This window comes from Melopsittacus undulatus, chromosome 5 (genome assembly GCF_012275295.1).
Source record: "Melopsittacus undulatus isolate bMelUnd1 chromosome 5, bMelUnd1.mat.Z, whole genome shotgun sequence".
Lineage (NCBI taxonomy): Eukaryota > Metazoa > Chordata > Aves > Psittaciformes > Psittaculidae > Melopsittacus > Melopsittacus undulatus.
The window spans coordinates 42817210-42832739 of NC_047531.1; the positions used below are offsets into that span (position 1 = coordinate 42817210).

General features: G+C 48.0%; 5 protein-coding genes and 1 long non-coding RNA gene across 6 annotated transcripts in view; 2 read left to right on the forward strand and 4 right to left on the reverse strand.

The window, feature by feature from the left end:
- Window positions 1-1756, forward strand: part of LOC101872911 (histone H4) — a 40711-nt gene extending 38955 nt beyond the window's left edge. Inside the window, exon 5 of the mRNA XM_013129342.3 lies at window positions 1298-1756. Within this exon, the coding sequence (XP_012984796.2) occupies window positions 1298-1610 (313 nt within the window). The 3' untranslated portion in view covers window positions 1611-1756. The remainder of the gene's footprint in view (window positions 1-1297) is intronic.
- LOC101873854 (histone H2A type 2-C) lies at window positions 1742-3133 on the reverse strand. The gene has a single exon (XM_031049970.2). It carries the CDS (start codon window positions 3076-3078, stop codon window positions 2689-2691), a length of 390 nt encoding a protein of 129 aa, XP_030905830.1. The 5' UTR covers window positions 3079-3133; the 3' UTR covers window positions 1742-2688.
- A 1061-nt stretch (window positions 3134-4194) lies between these two features.
- On the reverse strand, window positions 4195-4611 carry LOC101867824 (histone H3). The gene has a single exon (XM_034063242.1). It carries the CDS (start codon window positions 4603-4605, stop codon window positions 4195-4197), a length of 411 nt encoding a protein of 136 aa, XP_033919133.1. The 5' UTR covers window positions 4606-4611.
- Window positions 4612-5673: 1062 nt separating this feature from the next.
- Window positions 5674-7064, forward strand: LOC117436219 (histone H2A type 2-C). Its single transcript, XM_034063237.1, has one exon. The coding sequence runs from the start codon at window positions 5729-5731 to the stop codon at window positions 6116-6118; it is 390 nt and encodes a 129-aa protein (XP_033919128.1). The 5' UTR covers window positions 5674-5728; the 3' UTR covers window positions 6119-7064.
- Window positions 7050-7521, reverse strand: LOC101874021 (histone H4). The gene has a single exon (XM_005150279.2). The coding sequence runs from the start codon at window positions 7505-7507 to the stop codon at window positions 7196-7198; it is 312 nt and encodes a 103-aa protein (XP_005150336.1). The 5' UTR covers window positions 7508-7521; the 3' UTR covers window positions 7050-7195.
- A 3773-nt stretch (window positions 7522-11294) lies between these two features.
- Window positions 11295-14218, reverse strand: LOC117436222 (uncharacterized). The gene is made up of 3 exons (XR_004549650.1): window positions 13765-14218; window positions 13089-13147; window positions 11295-12289 (listed from the first exon to the last, which is right to left on the reverse strand). It is a non-coding gene; the product is annotated as an uncharacterized lncRNA (long non-coding RNA).
- Between the last annotated feature and the right edge of the window lie 1312 nt (window positions 14219-15530).

Genomic DNA, 15530 nt, shown 5'->3' on the forward strand with positions numbered 1-15530 from the left:
AAAAAACAGAAAGAAATCAGGTGTCTTCAGGGCCAGGCAGGGGCATTTCTATATAAAATATCTGAGCTGAATAATGCTGGGGAAGAATTACCTCACCGTTATATTTTTAGATCACATTCACTCACAGAGACCTTCCCTCCTGGAGTCACCGTAACTGATGCAGAAGCAAATGCCAATGTCAGAGAGACAAAGGATTGTCAAAGTTCACAGAAATCTCCCAGAGTCCTTCATCTTGAAGGGCTCTGCTCTGTATCTGTGTGGATAATGACACATGTTCAGCCATGATGAGCACAGGCAAATACTCTATCTTTGAATTATGCTAATCTCATAGCCCCAGTAGGACCTGAGCCATGAAAGGGTAGACTGCAAGAATAGCCAGCAGATGACCCATTTTGAGAGTCATAAAGTCATACCAAAATAACAAAGAGAAATGTCACTGGCAAAAAGAAAAAACATTGCATGAATGAAAAAGTATCTATCCGCTCAGAATTACATCCGGCCACGAACATAGCTGACACAGGCATTTTTGCTGTGTATTTGACATACATGACAAATTTAGACCCCGTTAGTAGGACTGATCTAAATAGAAATATGCTGCTTTCTAAATGTGACCAGGATGTCTGGGACTTACTATGACACAACTCTGCAGGCACAGGGGAGAAAATAGAGTGCTTTCTCATCTTCTATAATGAAAAAGACCTTTGTGGACTTATTACTCTGAGTCAGGCATATTTTATTTCTGCTCTGAAGACATAGACACGTTTTTCCTTATTCTTCAATGCATATTAAGACAAATACAACCATAAGGCCACGGGGGCGAACTGCCAGTTCTTACATTTAGCAGCCGCTTCTCAATATTACCAGCGAGTACTTCTGATATGACCTTAGAACTAATGAGACAGGGACAACATGACCTTCGGAACGGTCCGCGGAGGAATCAAGGCGGTCCGGTACAAGATCACCGACCCTCTCTGCCCCACAGAGAGGGAAGGTCTGTGCGCCCTCGCCCCGCCCTGGGAGGGAAGATGCCGGGAAACGGCGCTTTAGGGCCTCCTGGTCTGAGGGATGGCGAGCGGGGCGGAGGCAGAGGCGGGGACCGGCGCGGCAAAGCCGACCGGCCCCCGGGGGAGGTGCCTGCGAAGGGCGAAAGCCTCGCCCCTCGGCGCTCACGCAACGGGAGCAGGCCCTGCCCCCGTCAGCCGTGCCCGCCCCTGTTTCCAACCAGGTCGGATCTCAGCGTATAAAGAGCGCGGCGCGCGGCGCTCTATCGCTTAGCTTGTAGTAGGCAACACGAGAGGATGTCAGGAAGAGGCAAAGGCGGGAAGGGTCTCGGCAAGGGCGGCGCCAAGCGCCACCGCAAAGTGCTGCGCGACAACATCCAGGGCATCACCAAGCCGGCCATCCGCCGCTTGGCTCGGCGTGGCGGCGTGAAGCGTATCTCGGGGCTCATCTACGAGGAGACTCGCGGTGTGCTGAAGGTCTTTCTGGAGAACGTGATCCGTGATGCCGTCACTTATACGGAACACGCCAAGAGAAAGACGGTGACCGCTATGGACGTGGTCTATGCGCTGAAACGCCAGGGCCGCACTCTCTACGGTTTCGGCGGTTAAAAGCTTTCACTCCCGTGTACATTTCACGAACCCAAAGGCTCTTTTAAGAGCCACCCACTTTATCTTTCGAAAGAGCTGTGTCGCCGATTTCGGGTTTTGCTTGTACCTTTTTCGGTCGTTCCCCGTCTTTGTTTTTTTTTTTTTTTTTTTTTTTTTTTGGCAGAGCTGCAACCAGTTTGGTTTTTACTGTTCATCCCTTGGGTTTGTCTATAGTGGCCTGCGGCGTCGCTCGTCGGTCGTTTGCTTTCGACTTCGCGTCCGCGGCTTTTGTAGGAGCCCTGCAAAGCAAGCGCTGTACTGGTTTGTAGTTTCCCGATGCACTTTGCCGGTGCCAGGGAGTCCTGGAAGCTGCTAGGGCCTGAAGGATAAGCTGGCTGCTTTTCAGCAGCAGCTTCGCTTTGAGCAAAAGTGGGCCGAGGCGATCGTCCGCGTTCTCTGAAATAAAAAAAGGCGTGAAAGCCGTCTCTTACTTAGCTCGCTAAGGTCTTCAGTACGCGCCAGAGGCGGCCCCTTTGCTTTCTCCCGTCCGCCTGCTCGCGCCTGAATGGGGTAAGGGCAGTGACGGCGCCGAGTTCGCTTCAGCCGCCGAGCGCGGAAGGGGGCTCCGCGCTCCTGTGAGGGGGGAGGTCTGGCGGTACCTGCAGCCGGGCCGCATCTCTGGCGGGGAGCAGGTTAAACACACTCATGAGAGGCCCACAGGGGCCACGGTTGGCTCCGGGCGACTCTACGCTCTGCTGAACTCGTGCTCCGGGGGCGCTCGCCTCACCAGCACCATAGGACAAGCGGAAGGGTAGCACAGCGCTCGTCAGCCAGAGGGGGTGATGGGCGGGGCACATAAGGGAAAATGCATTTTCTTCCCCAGCCGTGCCTCAGCACTCGGGGATAACTGCACCGGGCACCTGCAGAGGGGAGAGGTTGGTCTCCTCCCCTGTCGCGCCGACCCTCCCATGAAAAATGTGGGATTACACTCCCGCCTACTTAGCAGCATTTCAAGCTCTTTTCTCGAGGCTGTGGGTGGCTCTGAAAAGAGCCTTTGGGGTTCGCTTCGGTACGCAGGAAGTTTATCTGCACACGACTTTTACTTGCTCTTGGCCTTATGGCTCTCAGTCTTCTTGGGCAGCAGCACGGCCTGGATGTTGGGCAGCACACCACCCTGCGCGATCGTCACCTTGCCCAGCAGCTTGTTGAGCTCCTCGTCGTTGCGGATGGCGAGTTGCAGGTGCCGCGGGATGATGCGCGTCTTCTTGTTGTCGCGGGCCGCGTTCCCCGCCAGCTCCAGGATCTCGGCCGTCAGGTACTCCAGCACGGCTGCCAGGTACACTGGGGCGCCGGCGCCCACCCGCTCCGCGTAGTTGCCCTTGCGCAGCAGGCGATGGACGCGGCCCACGGGGAACTGCAGTCCGGCCCGCGACGAGCGCGACTTGGCCTTGGCACGCGCCTTCCCGCCCTGCTTCCCGCGCCCGGACATCTTGGCTTCTGGGCCTGCCGGTCGATCCAAAGCACCAAAGACCAACGCAGAATTAAGGCAGGTAAAAATGCCTCTGCCCTGACGCCAGCCCTTATATCGCTTCCCTTTGCGCCGCCGGAGGCTCCCGATAGGCCGATTCGCCTCCTCGCACAATACGCACCCAATAGCGCAGCGAATCTCATCCCGACCAATCGCGAGGGGCGCAGGCGCTCCCGAGGCGCCCAAAGATGAGGCGGGAGGGGCGGGCTTCGGCAGACGGCTCCGCCCTGGCGCAACCGTCGCTCCCGCGCCTCAGCTTGGACCCGTGGGATCTGCGCACCACGTATTTCCTGCGGTTCTCTTCTCCTTTGTTTACATGCTTTGAATCGGGACGGCAAAGTGTGGGTTGGAGGGAGCAGAGGAGGAGGAGGGAGAGACAATGTGGCTGTGTCGCTGAGCGGGAGTAAAGAGAGTTGGCAGAATGCTTTCTTTCCCACCCATTTTCCCCCTTCCCCTCCCCCCCCCCCCCCCCCCCCCCCCCCTTCGGTTATGCTGCTCTTTTTACCCGCGGCATGGTTGTGCTCCTAATCAACACTGGTTCAGCCCAGGAATTATCCCGTTTACAAAAATATGCACGCTTTCTTGCACTGTTAAAGTACCCCAGCTCATTCATTTCTAGCCGTCCCTGGTCCTTCCCTGCAAACGCACATGAGGGAACAGAGCCTGAACACATTCTCTATTGTTAACTGCCTAGTGGTAAAACATCAGCCACAGCCTCCGATTCATATACTGGTAGAACAACGACCTTTCTCCCTTTCAGGAACTGTGCACGCTTCTTTCGTTTGGAAAACCAGTGCAGCCAATACTTTTCAGTTTCCTTAACATAGTGACCTATTCTTCACGGTGGAAAACTAGTCAAACGCGGTTTCTCAATTAAAATGTCACATTAAATATGAATTACCTTTTACATTCAAATGTTAAAATTATTTCAGTAATATTTAGTTAATATGGTTAATATACAAAAAAAAATATTCTTTGAAGTGTTACAGCTCTTCCATTGCTTATGGAGTGGCTCTTAAAAGAGCCTTTGTGTTCTAAAAAATATTTTCTCAAAATATGATAAAGCTGTAAGCACATCTACGCGCGTTCGCCACGTATGCGCCGCGCCAGCTGGATATCCTTGGGCATGATGGTGACACGCTTAGCGTGGATGGCACACAGGTTGGTGTCCTCGAAGAGCCCCACCAGGTAGGCCTCGCTCGCCTCCTGCAGCGCCATCACAGCAGAGCTCTGGAAGCGCAGATCAGTCTTGAAGTCCTGCGCTATCTCACGCACCAGGCGCTGGAAGGGCAGCTTGCGGATCAGCAGCTCCGTCGACTTCTGGTAGCGCCGGATCTCGCGCAGCGCCACCGTGCCGGGACGGTACCGATGCGGCTTCTTCACGCCGCCCGTGGCCGGCGCGCTCTTGCGGGCCGCCTTGGTGGCCAGCTGCTTGCGGGGAGCCTTCCCGCCCGTGGACTTACGCGCAGTCTGCTTCGTACGCGCCATAACCAGCAGAATGTAACTGGAGCACTGGACCCCAGCAGCAGAGAAACAATTTCTTCGAGAGAGGTATATATAGCACTGGTGCGCTCTCTGATTGGCGGGCGGTTAAGTGCAGCCTTTTATTGGAGGATTGAAGTTTTAAAATTCCCGCCTCTTGGAAGTTACCTTCCAGCCCAGGCACCATTTCTGCGGCTGTGTCTTCAGTATGTGCTATAAAACCCCTGTGTAAAATATCGGTATTCTTTCATTTTCCACTCAGTAGTTTAGGCTTGACATATTTTTAGACGTAGTGGAAGCAAATTATTAAACAAAAGAAGCGTGCACAGTTCCTGAAAGGGAGAAAGGTCGTTGTTCTACCAGTATATGAATCGGAGGCTGTGGCTGATGTTTTACCACTAGGCAGTTAACAATAGAGAATGTGTTCAGGCTCTGTTCCCTCATGTGCGTTTGCAGGGAAGGACCAGGGACGGCTAGAAATGAATGAGCTGGGGTACTTTAACAGTGCAAGAAAGCGTGCATATTTTTGTAAACGGGATAATTCCTGGGCTGAACCAGTGTTGATTAGGAGCACAACCATGCCGCGGGTAAAAAGAGCAGCATAACCGAAGGGGGGGGGGGGGGGGGAGAGGGGGGGGGAAGGGGGAAAATGGGTGGGAAAGAAAGCATTCTGCCAACTCTCTTTACTCCCGCTCAGCGACACAGCCACATTGTCTCTCCCTCCTCCTCCTCTGCTCCCTCCAACCCACACTTTGCCGTCCCGATTCAAAGCATGTAAACAAAGGAGAAGAGAACCGCAGGAAATACGTGGTGCGCAGATCCCACGGGTCCAAGCTGAGGCGCGGGAGCGACGGTTGCGCCAGGGCGGAGCCGTCTGCCGAAGCCCGCCCCTCCCGCCTCATCTTTGGGCGCCTCGGGAGCGCCTGCGCCCCTCGCGATTGGTCGGGATGAGATTCGCTGCGCTATTGGGTGCGTATTGTGCGAGGAGGCGAATCGGCCTATCGGGAGCCTCCGGCGGCGCAAAGGGAAGCGATATAAGGGCTGGCGTCAGGGCAGAGGCATTTTTACCTGCCTTAATTCTGCGTTGGTCTTTGGTGCTTTGGATCGACCGGCAGGCCCAGAAGCCAAGATGTCCGGGCGCGGGAAGCAGGGCGGGAAGGCGCGTGCCAAGGCCAAGTCGCGCTCGTCGCGGGCCGGACTGCAGTTCCCCGTGGGCCGCGTCCATCGCCTGCTGCGCAAGGGCAACTACGCGGAGCGGGTGGGCGCCGGCGCCCCAGTGTACCTGGCAGCCGTGCTGGAGTACCTGACGGCCGAGATCCTGGAGCTGGCGGGGAACGCGGCCCGCGACAACAAGAAGACGCGCATCATCCCGCGGCACCTGCAACTCGCCATCCGCAACGACGAGGAGCTCAACAAGCTGCTGGGCAAGGTGACGATCGCGCAGGGTGGTGTGCTGCCCAACATCCAGGCCGTGCTGCTGCCCAAGAAGACTGAGAGCCATAAGGCCAAGAGCAAGTAAAAGTCGTGTGCAGATAAACTTCCTGCGTACCGAAGCGAACCCCAAAGGCTCTTTTCAGAGCCACCCACAGCCTCGAGAAAAGAGCTTGAAATGCTGCTAAGTAGGCGGGAGTGTAATCCCACATTTTTCATGGGAGGGTCGGCGCGACAGGGGAGGAGACCAACCTCTCCCCTCTGCAGGTGCCCGGTGCAGTTATCCCCGAGTGCTGAGGCACGGCTGGGGAAGAAAATGCATTTTCCCTTATGTGCCCCGCCCATCACCCCCTCTGGCTGACGAGCGCTGTGCTACCCTTCCGCTTGTCCTATGGTGCTGGTGAGGCGAGCGCCCCCGGAGCACGAGTTCAGCAGAGCGTAGAGTCGCCCGGAGCCAACCGTGGCCCCTGTGGGCCTCTCATGAGTGTGTTTAACCTGCTCCCCGCCAGAGATGCGGCCCGGCTGCAGGTACCGCCAGACCTCCCCCCTCACAGGAGCGCGGAGCCCCCTTCCGCGCTCGGCGGCTGAAGCGAACTCGGCGCCGTCACTGCCCTTACCCCATTCAGGCGCGAGCAGGCGGACGGGAGAAAGCAAAGGGGCCGCCTCTGGCGCGTACTGAAGACCTTAGCGAGCTAAGTAAGAGACGGCTTTCACGCCTTTTTTTATTTCAGAGAACGCGGACGATCGCCTCGGCCCACTTTTGCTCAAAGCGAAGCTGCTGCTGAAAAGCAGCCAGCTTATCCTTCAGGCCCTAGCAGCTTCCAGGACTCCCTGGCACCGGCAAAGTGCATCGGGAAACTACAAACCAGTACAGCGCTTGCTTTGCAGGGCTCCTACAAAAGCCGCGGACGCGAAGTCGAAAGCAAACGACCGACGAGCGACGCCGCAGGCCACTATAGACAAACCCAAGGGATGAACAGTAAAAACCAAACTGGTTGCAGCTCTGCCAAAAAAAAAAAAAAAAAAAAAAAAAACAAAGACGGGGAACGACCGAAAAAGGTACAAGCAAAACCCGAAATCGGCGACACAGCTCTTTCGAAAGATAAAGTGGGTGGCTCTTAAAAGAGCCTTTGGGTTCGTGAAATGTACACGGGAGTGAAAGCTTTTAACCGCCGAAACCGTAGAGAGTGCGGCCCTGGCGTTTCAGCGCATAGACCACGTCCATAGCGGTCACCGTCTTTCTCTTGGCGTGTTCCGTATAAGTGACGGCATCACGGATCACGTTCTCCAGAAAGACCTTCAGCACACCGCGAGTCTCCTCGTAGATGAGCCCCGAGATACGCTTCACGCCGCCACGCCGAGCCAAGCGGCGGATGGCCGGCTTGGTGATGCCCTGGATGTTGTCGCGCAGCACTTTGCGGTGGCGCTTGGCGCCGCCCTTGCCGAGACCCTTCCCGCCTTTGCCTCTTCCTGACATCCTCTCGTGTTGCCTACTACAAGCTAAGCGATAGAGCGCCGCGCGCCGCGCTCTTTATACGCTGAGATCCGACCTGGTTGGAAACAGGGGCGGGCACGGCTGACGGGGGCAGGGCCTGCTCCCGTTGCGTGAGCGCCGAGGGGCGAGGCTTTCGCCCTTCGCAGGCACCTCCCCCGGGGGCCGGTCGGCTTTGCCGCGCCGGTCCCCGCCTCTGCCTCCGCCCCGCTCGCCATCCCTCAGACCAGGAGGCCCTAAAGCGCCGTTTCCCGGCATCTTCCCTCCCAGGGCGGGGCGAGGGCGCACAGACCTTCCCTCTCTGTGGGGCAGAGAGGGTCGGTGATCTTGTACCGGACCGCCTTGATTCCTCCGCGGACCGTTCCGAAGGTCATGTTGTCCCTGTCTCATTAGTTCTAAGGTCATATCAGAAGTACTCGCTGGTAATATTGAGAAGCGGCTGCTAAATGTAAGAACTGGCAGTTCGCCCCCGTGGCCTTATGGTTGTATTTGTCTTAATATGCATTGAAGAATAAGGAAAAACGTGTCTATGTCTTCAGAGCAGAAATAAAATATGCCTGACTCAGAGTAATAAGTCCACAAAGGTCTTTTTCATTATAGAAGATGAGAAAGCACTCTATTTTCTCCCCTGTGCCTGCAGAGTTGTGTCATAGTAAGTCCCAGACATCCTGGTCACATTTAGAAAGCAGCATATTTCTATTTAGATCAGTCCTACTAACGGGGTCTAAATTTGTCATGTATGTCAAATACACAGCAAAAATGCCTGTGTCAGCTATGTTCGTGGCCGGATGTAATTCTGAGCGGATAGATACTTTTTCATTCATGCAATGTTTTTTTCTTTTTGCCAGTGACATTTCTCTTTGTTATTTTGGTATGACTTTATGACTCTCAAAATGGGTCATCTGCTGGCTATTCTTGCAGTCTACCCTTTCATGGCTCAGGTCCTACTGGGGCTATGAGATTAGCATAATTCAAAGATAGAGTATTTGCCTGTGCTCATCATGGCTGAACATGTGTCATTATCCACACAGATACAGAGCAGAGCCCTTCAAGATGAAGGACTCTGGGAGATTTCTGTGAACTTTGACAATCCTTTGTCTCTCTGACATTGGCATTTGCTTCTGCATCAGTTACGGTGACTCCAGGAGGGAAGGTCTCTGTGAGTGAATGTGATCTAAAAATATAACGGTGAGGTAATTCTTCCCCAGCATTATTCAGCTCAGATATTTTATATAGAAATGCCCCTGCCTGGCCCTGAAGACACCTGATTTCTTTCTGTTTTTTTCAAATGACTTGTCATTCCCTGCTACAATTTCTTCACCTCTCTTCAGCTGCAGGAAAGTTCACTCTCTTTGCTGGCTTCCACTTTTTCCCACTCCATCTACACCATAGAAAGCATGTTTTCCAGCACCATTTTGTACACACACACAGAGGAAATTAACTGTATATAAATGTCATTCTCCTCTATGAAAGGGATACGCTCCATGTAGTATACATGTCCATCAGCCATTTGTCCATCTACCATTCCCACTGTACCTATTCCTCAACCTTTTATAATTTGTTGAGCTAAAGCCACACCCTAAAGCTGACAAAATAGGTGCATTATGTCCAGAAAAAAGCAATTAATAAATATTTAAAGCTTCTTAATTCAAAGACATCCCCTCTGATTTGGTGAGTCCTTGGCCTACAAATCACTAGGACCTAAGAGATCATTTTGGTGAGATATCACTCATTGTTCTTACATTCTTTTTTTGTTTGTTTGTTTGTTTTTGTTTTTTTTTTTTAACTGCACTCTGTCACAGGTGGGATATCGACTCAGGTGGAAGTTTCCTGTGAATTATTCAGTTCTTCCAGTGTTATGATCATAAGTCTCTTTCCAGAACGCAATTCAAAATGCAGCACAGTCTCAAGACTGTTCCATTCCTTTCGCTCATTCATTTTCCCCAACTCTGGAGCCATGCTGATATTCTGAACTGCAGAAACAAGTTCTTCTTCTACGCTCTATTCTTACTTTGTCCTCTCCCAGACTTACAGCTTGCATCCCCCCAGTACTAGCCCAATACAGCTTGTGTCTCCTTCAGCATTGAAGAGACCATAATGCAGTGACCCTTCTACCTTACAGAGAAGAAGGTTACCAAAAAAGACCCACAAAACTCCAAGAACCTCAGAGCTAAGACCATTCACCATGTTAGGAGAATAAGCACATCCTGTAAAATGGAAAAAAAACCCAAACAAACCAAACAAAAAAAAAAGCAAACAAACAAACAAAAAAACACTCCCCCCCCCCAAAAAAAAAACCCAACCTATAACCAGTTTTCAAGCGTAAGAACCCTTTCATTTGTGTCAAATGGAAACAAAAATTCCTGCCCCCATCTAGTGATTTGGTGACAAGAGTCACCCATAGGAAGCCTTCCCATATACTCTAGCATCAAAAGGCCTGTTTTCTTCTAAAGAATTAGTAAACCAAGCACCAATTACACCTTTGCATATACTAAGGGTTTGATTGTTTTTTTTTATTTTCTTCCCACCACCACTCCAGGAAGATGTCTGTGCAATGAACATGCATTAGATCTGGACAGTTACTATCATAATTGCTCAAATATTTATCTTATTGATCAGCAGGCCCGTTTCTCAACAGCTTTGGGTAATTTGGGCCTTTAAGTTTCCTTTCTTATAGGTGTCTCCTACTGCAGTTTGGATAAACCTTAACCTGCAGCTGTTCTCTCTTCACTTACTGCCTCTATATCTACACCTCTGGACACAGGCTGATCCCTGCTGCTAGCTGCTCACTGCTGGCCTTGTATGCTAGTCTTGCTAACCACGCAACTAAATGTAAGATGTTATAAACTACTAACCTCACATATCACACAAAGATAAACTTGTTAGTCTACTCATTTTATGCATGCATCAACTAAAACTTAAGTGCATTTTCAGTGTCCAAAACAAACAAACAAACAAAGTGTCAGGAAGACCAAGATTTAGAATTAATACACTTATGCAAGGCAAGCCTTCTTTCTGGGACCAGATTATACATGGCAAGTTGCAGGCAAAATAGGTGAAATATATCCTTCTTGAATGTGTCTACCCTGTGCACACGTACTCCCATGAGCCTGTAAAGCCAGTTTTCTGACTTCCTAACTGTCTGACAGCAAGAGTGCTGAGTGTCTGGCCTCATTTGTATATTGTGGGCATGTCTGGGCACCAGCTGGCCCTTCCAGTGCCCCTGGCAGTCTGGATGACATCCTAACAAAGGACACCAGTGCTCTAGCACCAGCTCATGGACTGCCAGCCACAGATCATGTGCTGTAAAAAACATAAGCTATGGCATAGCACTCTTACACACTGAACAACTTTCCAAAACCTTTTTGCATCCTTCTGTGGGAAGACAGACCCTCTCTGAGGGACCGAGTGTCTTTGTATTTCATCCCTGAGGACCAGCTCTGAATATGTGAAATGTAAGTATGTCAGCTGTAAATTGTGTTTCAGAATTACTCCCAGTTGCAGTTAACAGTGTAAATCCCTTTGGAATTTCTGTCCTGTCCTTTCCTGTTGCCCCTAAATGATTTTGTGTACATGGAGTCTTAGAAGCATGTATTTAGTTGTTTTCTGATACACATTTTCACTCAGTTATGAGTCCTCTTTATTATCGTCCCCATTTTCTCTACTTCAGTACATGATGAATTCACCTGATAATCTCCTTATATGTTCAAAATTTAAAATCTTCACAAAATAACAAAGTGGCAGAATTTAGGCTGATAGAGCACACATTTCCTTGAATTGTGGGTGTTTATTCAAGAATTTCAAGTTCCAAAGCCTTGATGGAAGCTCTCCTGACATCCTGTTTCCTTTTACTGGCTGTATGCAGCCATTAGGCTTTACATAAATTTTTTCTGGTGTTATGCAAATGCTTAGTTAAAAAGTTAATCACTGTCGTATTAAAGGAAAAGAGGAGCTTCAAGAATTAAACTACATATTTATTTTTTTTATCACAAAACACTAATTTTGTGTTACTATAATAGAAATTTAAAAATAAAGTGTTATGCTGTTACAAATTGTGTATTTTTGAAGTTAAAAACACAGCATTAATTTAGCAGGCTTTGAAGCAGTCAGAGAGAAATTCCTTTAGGTATAAAAATACATACACATTGCTCTAAAGTACTTCTTAGTGGCTGGGCTGTTACACAGTAATATAAATCAGGCCAACTGGAACCACTGGAGTTAGAGAACTCTGTGTAGTTTGCTACATGGAGAAAACTAATAAACAAATATATATTCAAGTGCAGGAAGTGTTTCACAAAAATCTTCAACTTCTCTCACTAATGCATCAAAACTCTATCTCCTTGTGCCATACGTAGAGTTTCCAAAGGGCAATAACTGCCAGTTAGGCAAGAAGCTTCCCATTCACCACCTAACCTTGCAATTTGAAATTAAATTCTAATCAGATTTTTAGAGAAGAACTGGAGGTCAGCTCAGTCTTCAATTACATTTAGGAATGTATGACCTGAGAAATGTTTTTTTTTTTTTCCTTGCCAATGCTTTTTTTATGTCATCTATACTGTTGGGTGAGTGTAAATTCTTCCTTTTTATGATTCTCATCCTTGCAACAGTAAGGCAGCTCTAGCAGCACCCCTTAAGTCCAATGCTGTCTTGGAAACTGCTATTGTTCTACATAGCAGAAAAAGAAAAATAAAAAATTCCAGTCCATTGGAGCTTCTGAACGCTGAGAAGCCAGGTTTCTGTTCTCTCATGAGTGCTAGTGGACAAAACCTGGAAGATAGAGAAGTTGTTTTAATTTGTATTTGAGTAGTGGTTTTGTAATTTAAAAAGAATTGTTCCAGTTCCTGACAACGAGGCACATTTTGCTACGTGGGGAAAAAAAAAAAAAAAAAAAAAAAAAAAAAAAAAGGATGCCTTTCAAAAGTGGATTAGACTCTTCTGAACATTTTCTAGTGCATATCTCACCATGACCTATGGCCTATACCCATACATCTGTCAGAAGAATAAAATCAGATTGCCCTACAACCAAGCCAAGAGCCTTACCATAATGGAAGCCAGAATTCACAGTGAAGAAATTGGCTGCTGTTCATTTGTACTTGGTGCTAATGAAAATACTGAATCAACATCTATTATAGGACATTTCCTAGTAATTCAGGAAAATAAATGTCAGTAGGTGCAGAGGAAAACAGTGAGTCTATGATTCCTAAGCAGAAGGACATAGGGAGTCACGATTTATTGAACTTTAAGACACCTCTTCTGGGCATCAGCTTTGAAAGATGCCATTAAAACAAAGGGAACAATCATTTGATACTACTTTCCTTGTTCTTCCTTGGAATAGGAGCAAGGGTAGATGTCCAGTTTCAACAAAAGGCCTGCATAAAGTTGAACTGATCCAAAGCAGGTGTAGGGTTCCTATGAAGAACCTGAACCCCTCACATTCTCCTGTCAATAGTTCTTTCCATGATGGCTTGATTTCTGTTGGTTGGCTTCGTTGGTTTGTTGTTTTTTTGGGGTTTCTTTTTTTGTGTTGGTTTCCCCCCCCCCCCCCCTCCCCCCAGTAACCTCTTACGGAATTTCTGGGTAGAATCTGTCCATAGGCCTGTGGTAGTTCATAAAGTTGTGCATTTTCTGGAAGAAAAGTAACAATATTTTAGTAAAATATTTCAATGTTTTTATTGACACTTGCTGATTCTGAAAGTGAAGGAAAGTTGGATGGAGCAGCAATACCCAAATAGAGCTTCTGCCTGAAGAAATAATGGATTATCAGTCTTGGGGAAGCCTTTCTGCTGTACCTACAGAACTGCACCAAGTTAAACTCATGCTGTTTCTTCTGAATTATATTGTACAGTGACTGAAAAAAAAATAATTTTAGTCTGCAGCAGCTGAGAAATTAAAAACATGACCTGAATTGCAATCAAATACATGGCTAGCTCTAGGATATTATACTTGAACATCCAAAAGAAAAGTGCAACTGAGTAAAAGAGCCAGAGGGAGGCAAATGATCTGCAAGTTGCTTCCTCACTTATGTCTGCCATTCCTGACTTCTATTTTATGATGATCTTTGATTTGACCTACACTGCAGACAAGATTATAAAATTTGTTTTGTTGTTTTGTTGTTTTTTTTTTTCTCATGAGAACCCACAGCCTTATGCTACCAGTCTTATTTTGCTACCTGTCTTATTTTGCTCACAAGTGTCTTGCATAGCAGATAGAAATAATCCTCAATGTACAGAAATATATCTTACATGAAGCAATGACAGTCTGGAGAGAATATAATCTCTAAACACTTTCCAGTTTCCAAGTAAGCCAAGAAACAATTGTGGCAATAAAAGCAGAAAATGTTCTGTGTCTATTTACAGGAATCCCAGAGTTCATTCCTGCTAAAATAAAAAAAAAAAAGAAATACAAAGATTACTAGGAATCTTTACAAGACTGGTAAGTATGACAATATGCCTTATTGTACGAGTCCAGAGAAATGACAGAAACCTGACACTAAATGTGAATACCCTGAAACAAACAAACCACTTATTTATAGCTATGAATATAAAAGAGAGTTACAAAATGTTAGCTCTACTGCTGCTGTGAGCACTTGAAATTTCAGTTCTTTCTTACCATGAGGGTTCATTACTAGTGACTTAGAAAATACTTTTTCATCAGAATATCAGCAGTTCTGACACAGTGTCAGTTCAAGACCTTAATTGCCCCGTTATAGGAAATAACCATCAGATAAAATGAGCATTAAAGTTAGTTAATTTATTAGTTAGTTAGTTAACCTTCAGTTTACAGGCTGAAATGCATTTGCTGGGAGAACTCAATAAGCTGTATTTCTTCCCACATTTTACCTCCAAGCAGAGAAGAAAAGGAAGGAAAAAAAAAAGTGGGGGAAAAAAAAAAGTATGCAAGCCACATGGAGATTCAAATCAGCCTATTTTTATATTTTCACAGTCTTAGATAGCAGCAATCCTATGCTATGCCTTATGTTGTCATTTCATTCACATGTCATTTTCTTTTAGTCCTGTCAAAAAGACAGGGCTGCCAACCAATCCAAATGTACCTGGAACTCTGTCACATCTGCAGCTGAGTGTCACCAGCCATGGACATGGTGGAATGGAGACTAGCTGTGCATGCGCTATGTGTCAAAGAGCACTTATCCCTCCGTAAGTACCAAAAGTAGTTCTGGCTGGAGTGGGAGGGGTATAGGGAAGATAGGCCATGTTGCTTCCTCTCTTTTACTGGAAGTCACAGGGAACACTGCCACACCAGTCGGAAAGAGTGGAGGGCAGAAAACACAGAATTGCTGGGTGCTGTGGGGAGGAAGAGTGAGTTGCTCAGCATCACTCTGTGTGAATTGCTCACAGGTCTGAGTAGCCAGGCTTCAGTGCTAACAGAGGATGCTCTGAAAAGACAATGTGGTGACACCTTTTCTTGGTGGAATTCACTATTCAATGCAGGTGAAAGAGAGACCCTGGCAATTCAGGAGGAAACAGTTTCTGTGGGGAGGCATGGCTAATGGAGCTTCTGGACAGTTTGTTCTCAATCGCTGGTTGATGACTATGTCCAAAGCATGCCAGGGTGGTTCAGAAGATAGATTGTCAAGTGTCTTAGGATAGTTTTAGAAAACCAATCTATTTTAAGGCATAAATAATTTTGTTCCTTGATACCTGACTGACAGTGAGGACCTTTTATTTGCCTGTGTGTGAGAAAAACAAAAATGTGTTAACCTGGTAAACTACTGTACATTAGACAACAAAGTACATATTTTTCCCACATCAGCCATTCTGGGAAGGAATTCCCTGCATTTTTGCTGGGGTTTTTTTTATGCTTTCCCGGGAAAAGCATCCTTCCCAGTACCTCCTAACTATGGACATGTGCAGGTTTTGGACTATAGATCTGCAATATCCAAACGACATACCATGGCAAGGATGAAGGGAGGCCACAACAGATGCCCCAACCCTTAACCCAGAGTACAGGGAGGGGTGTGCAACATTCCAGTAAGCTGAGTCTACAGGGA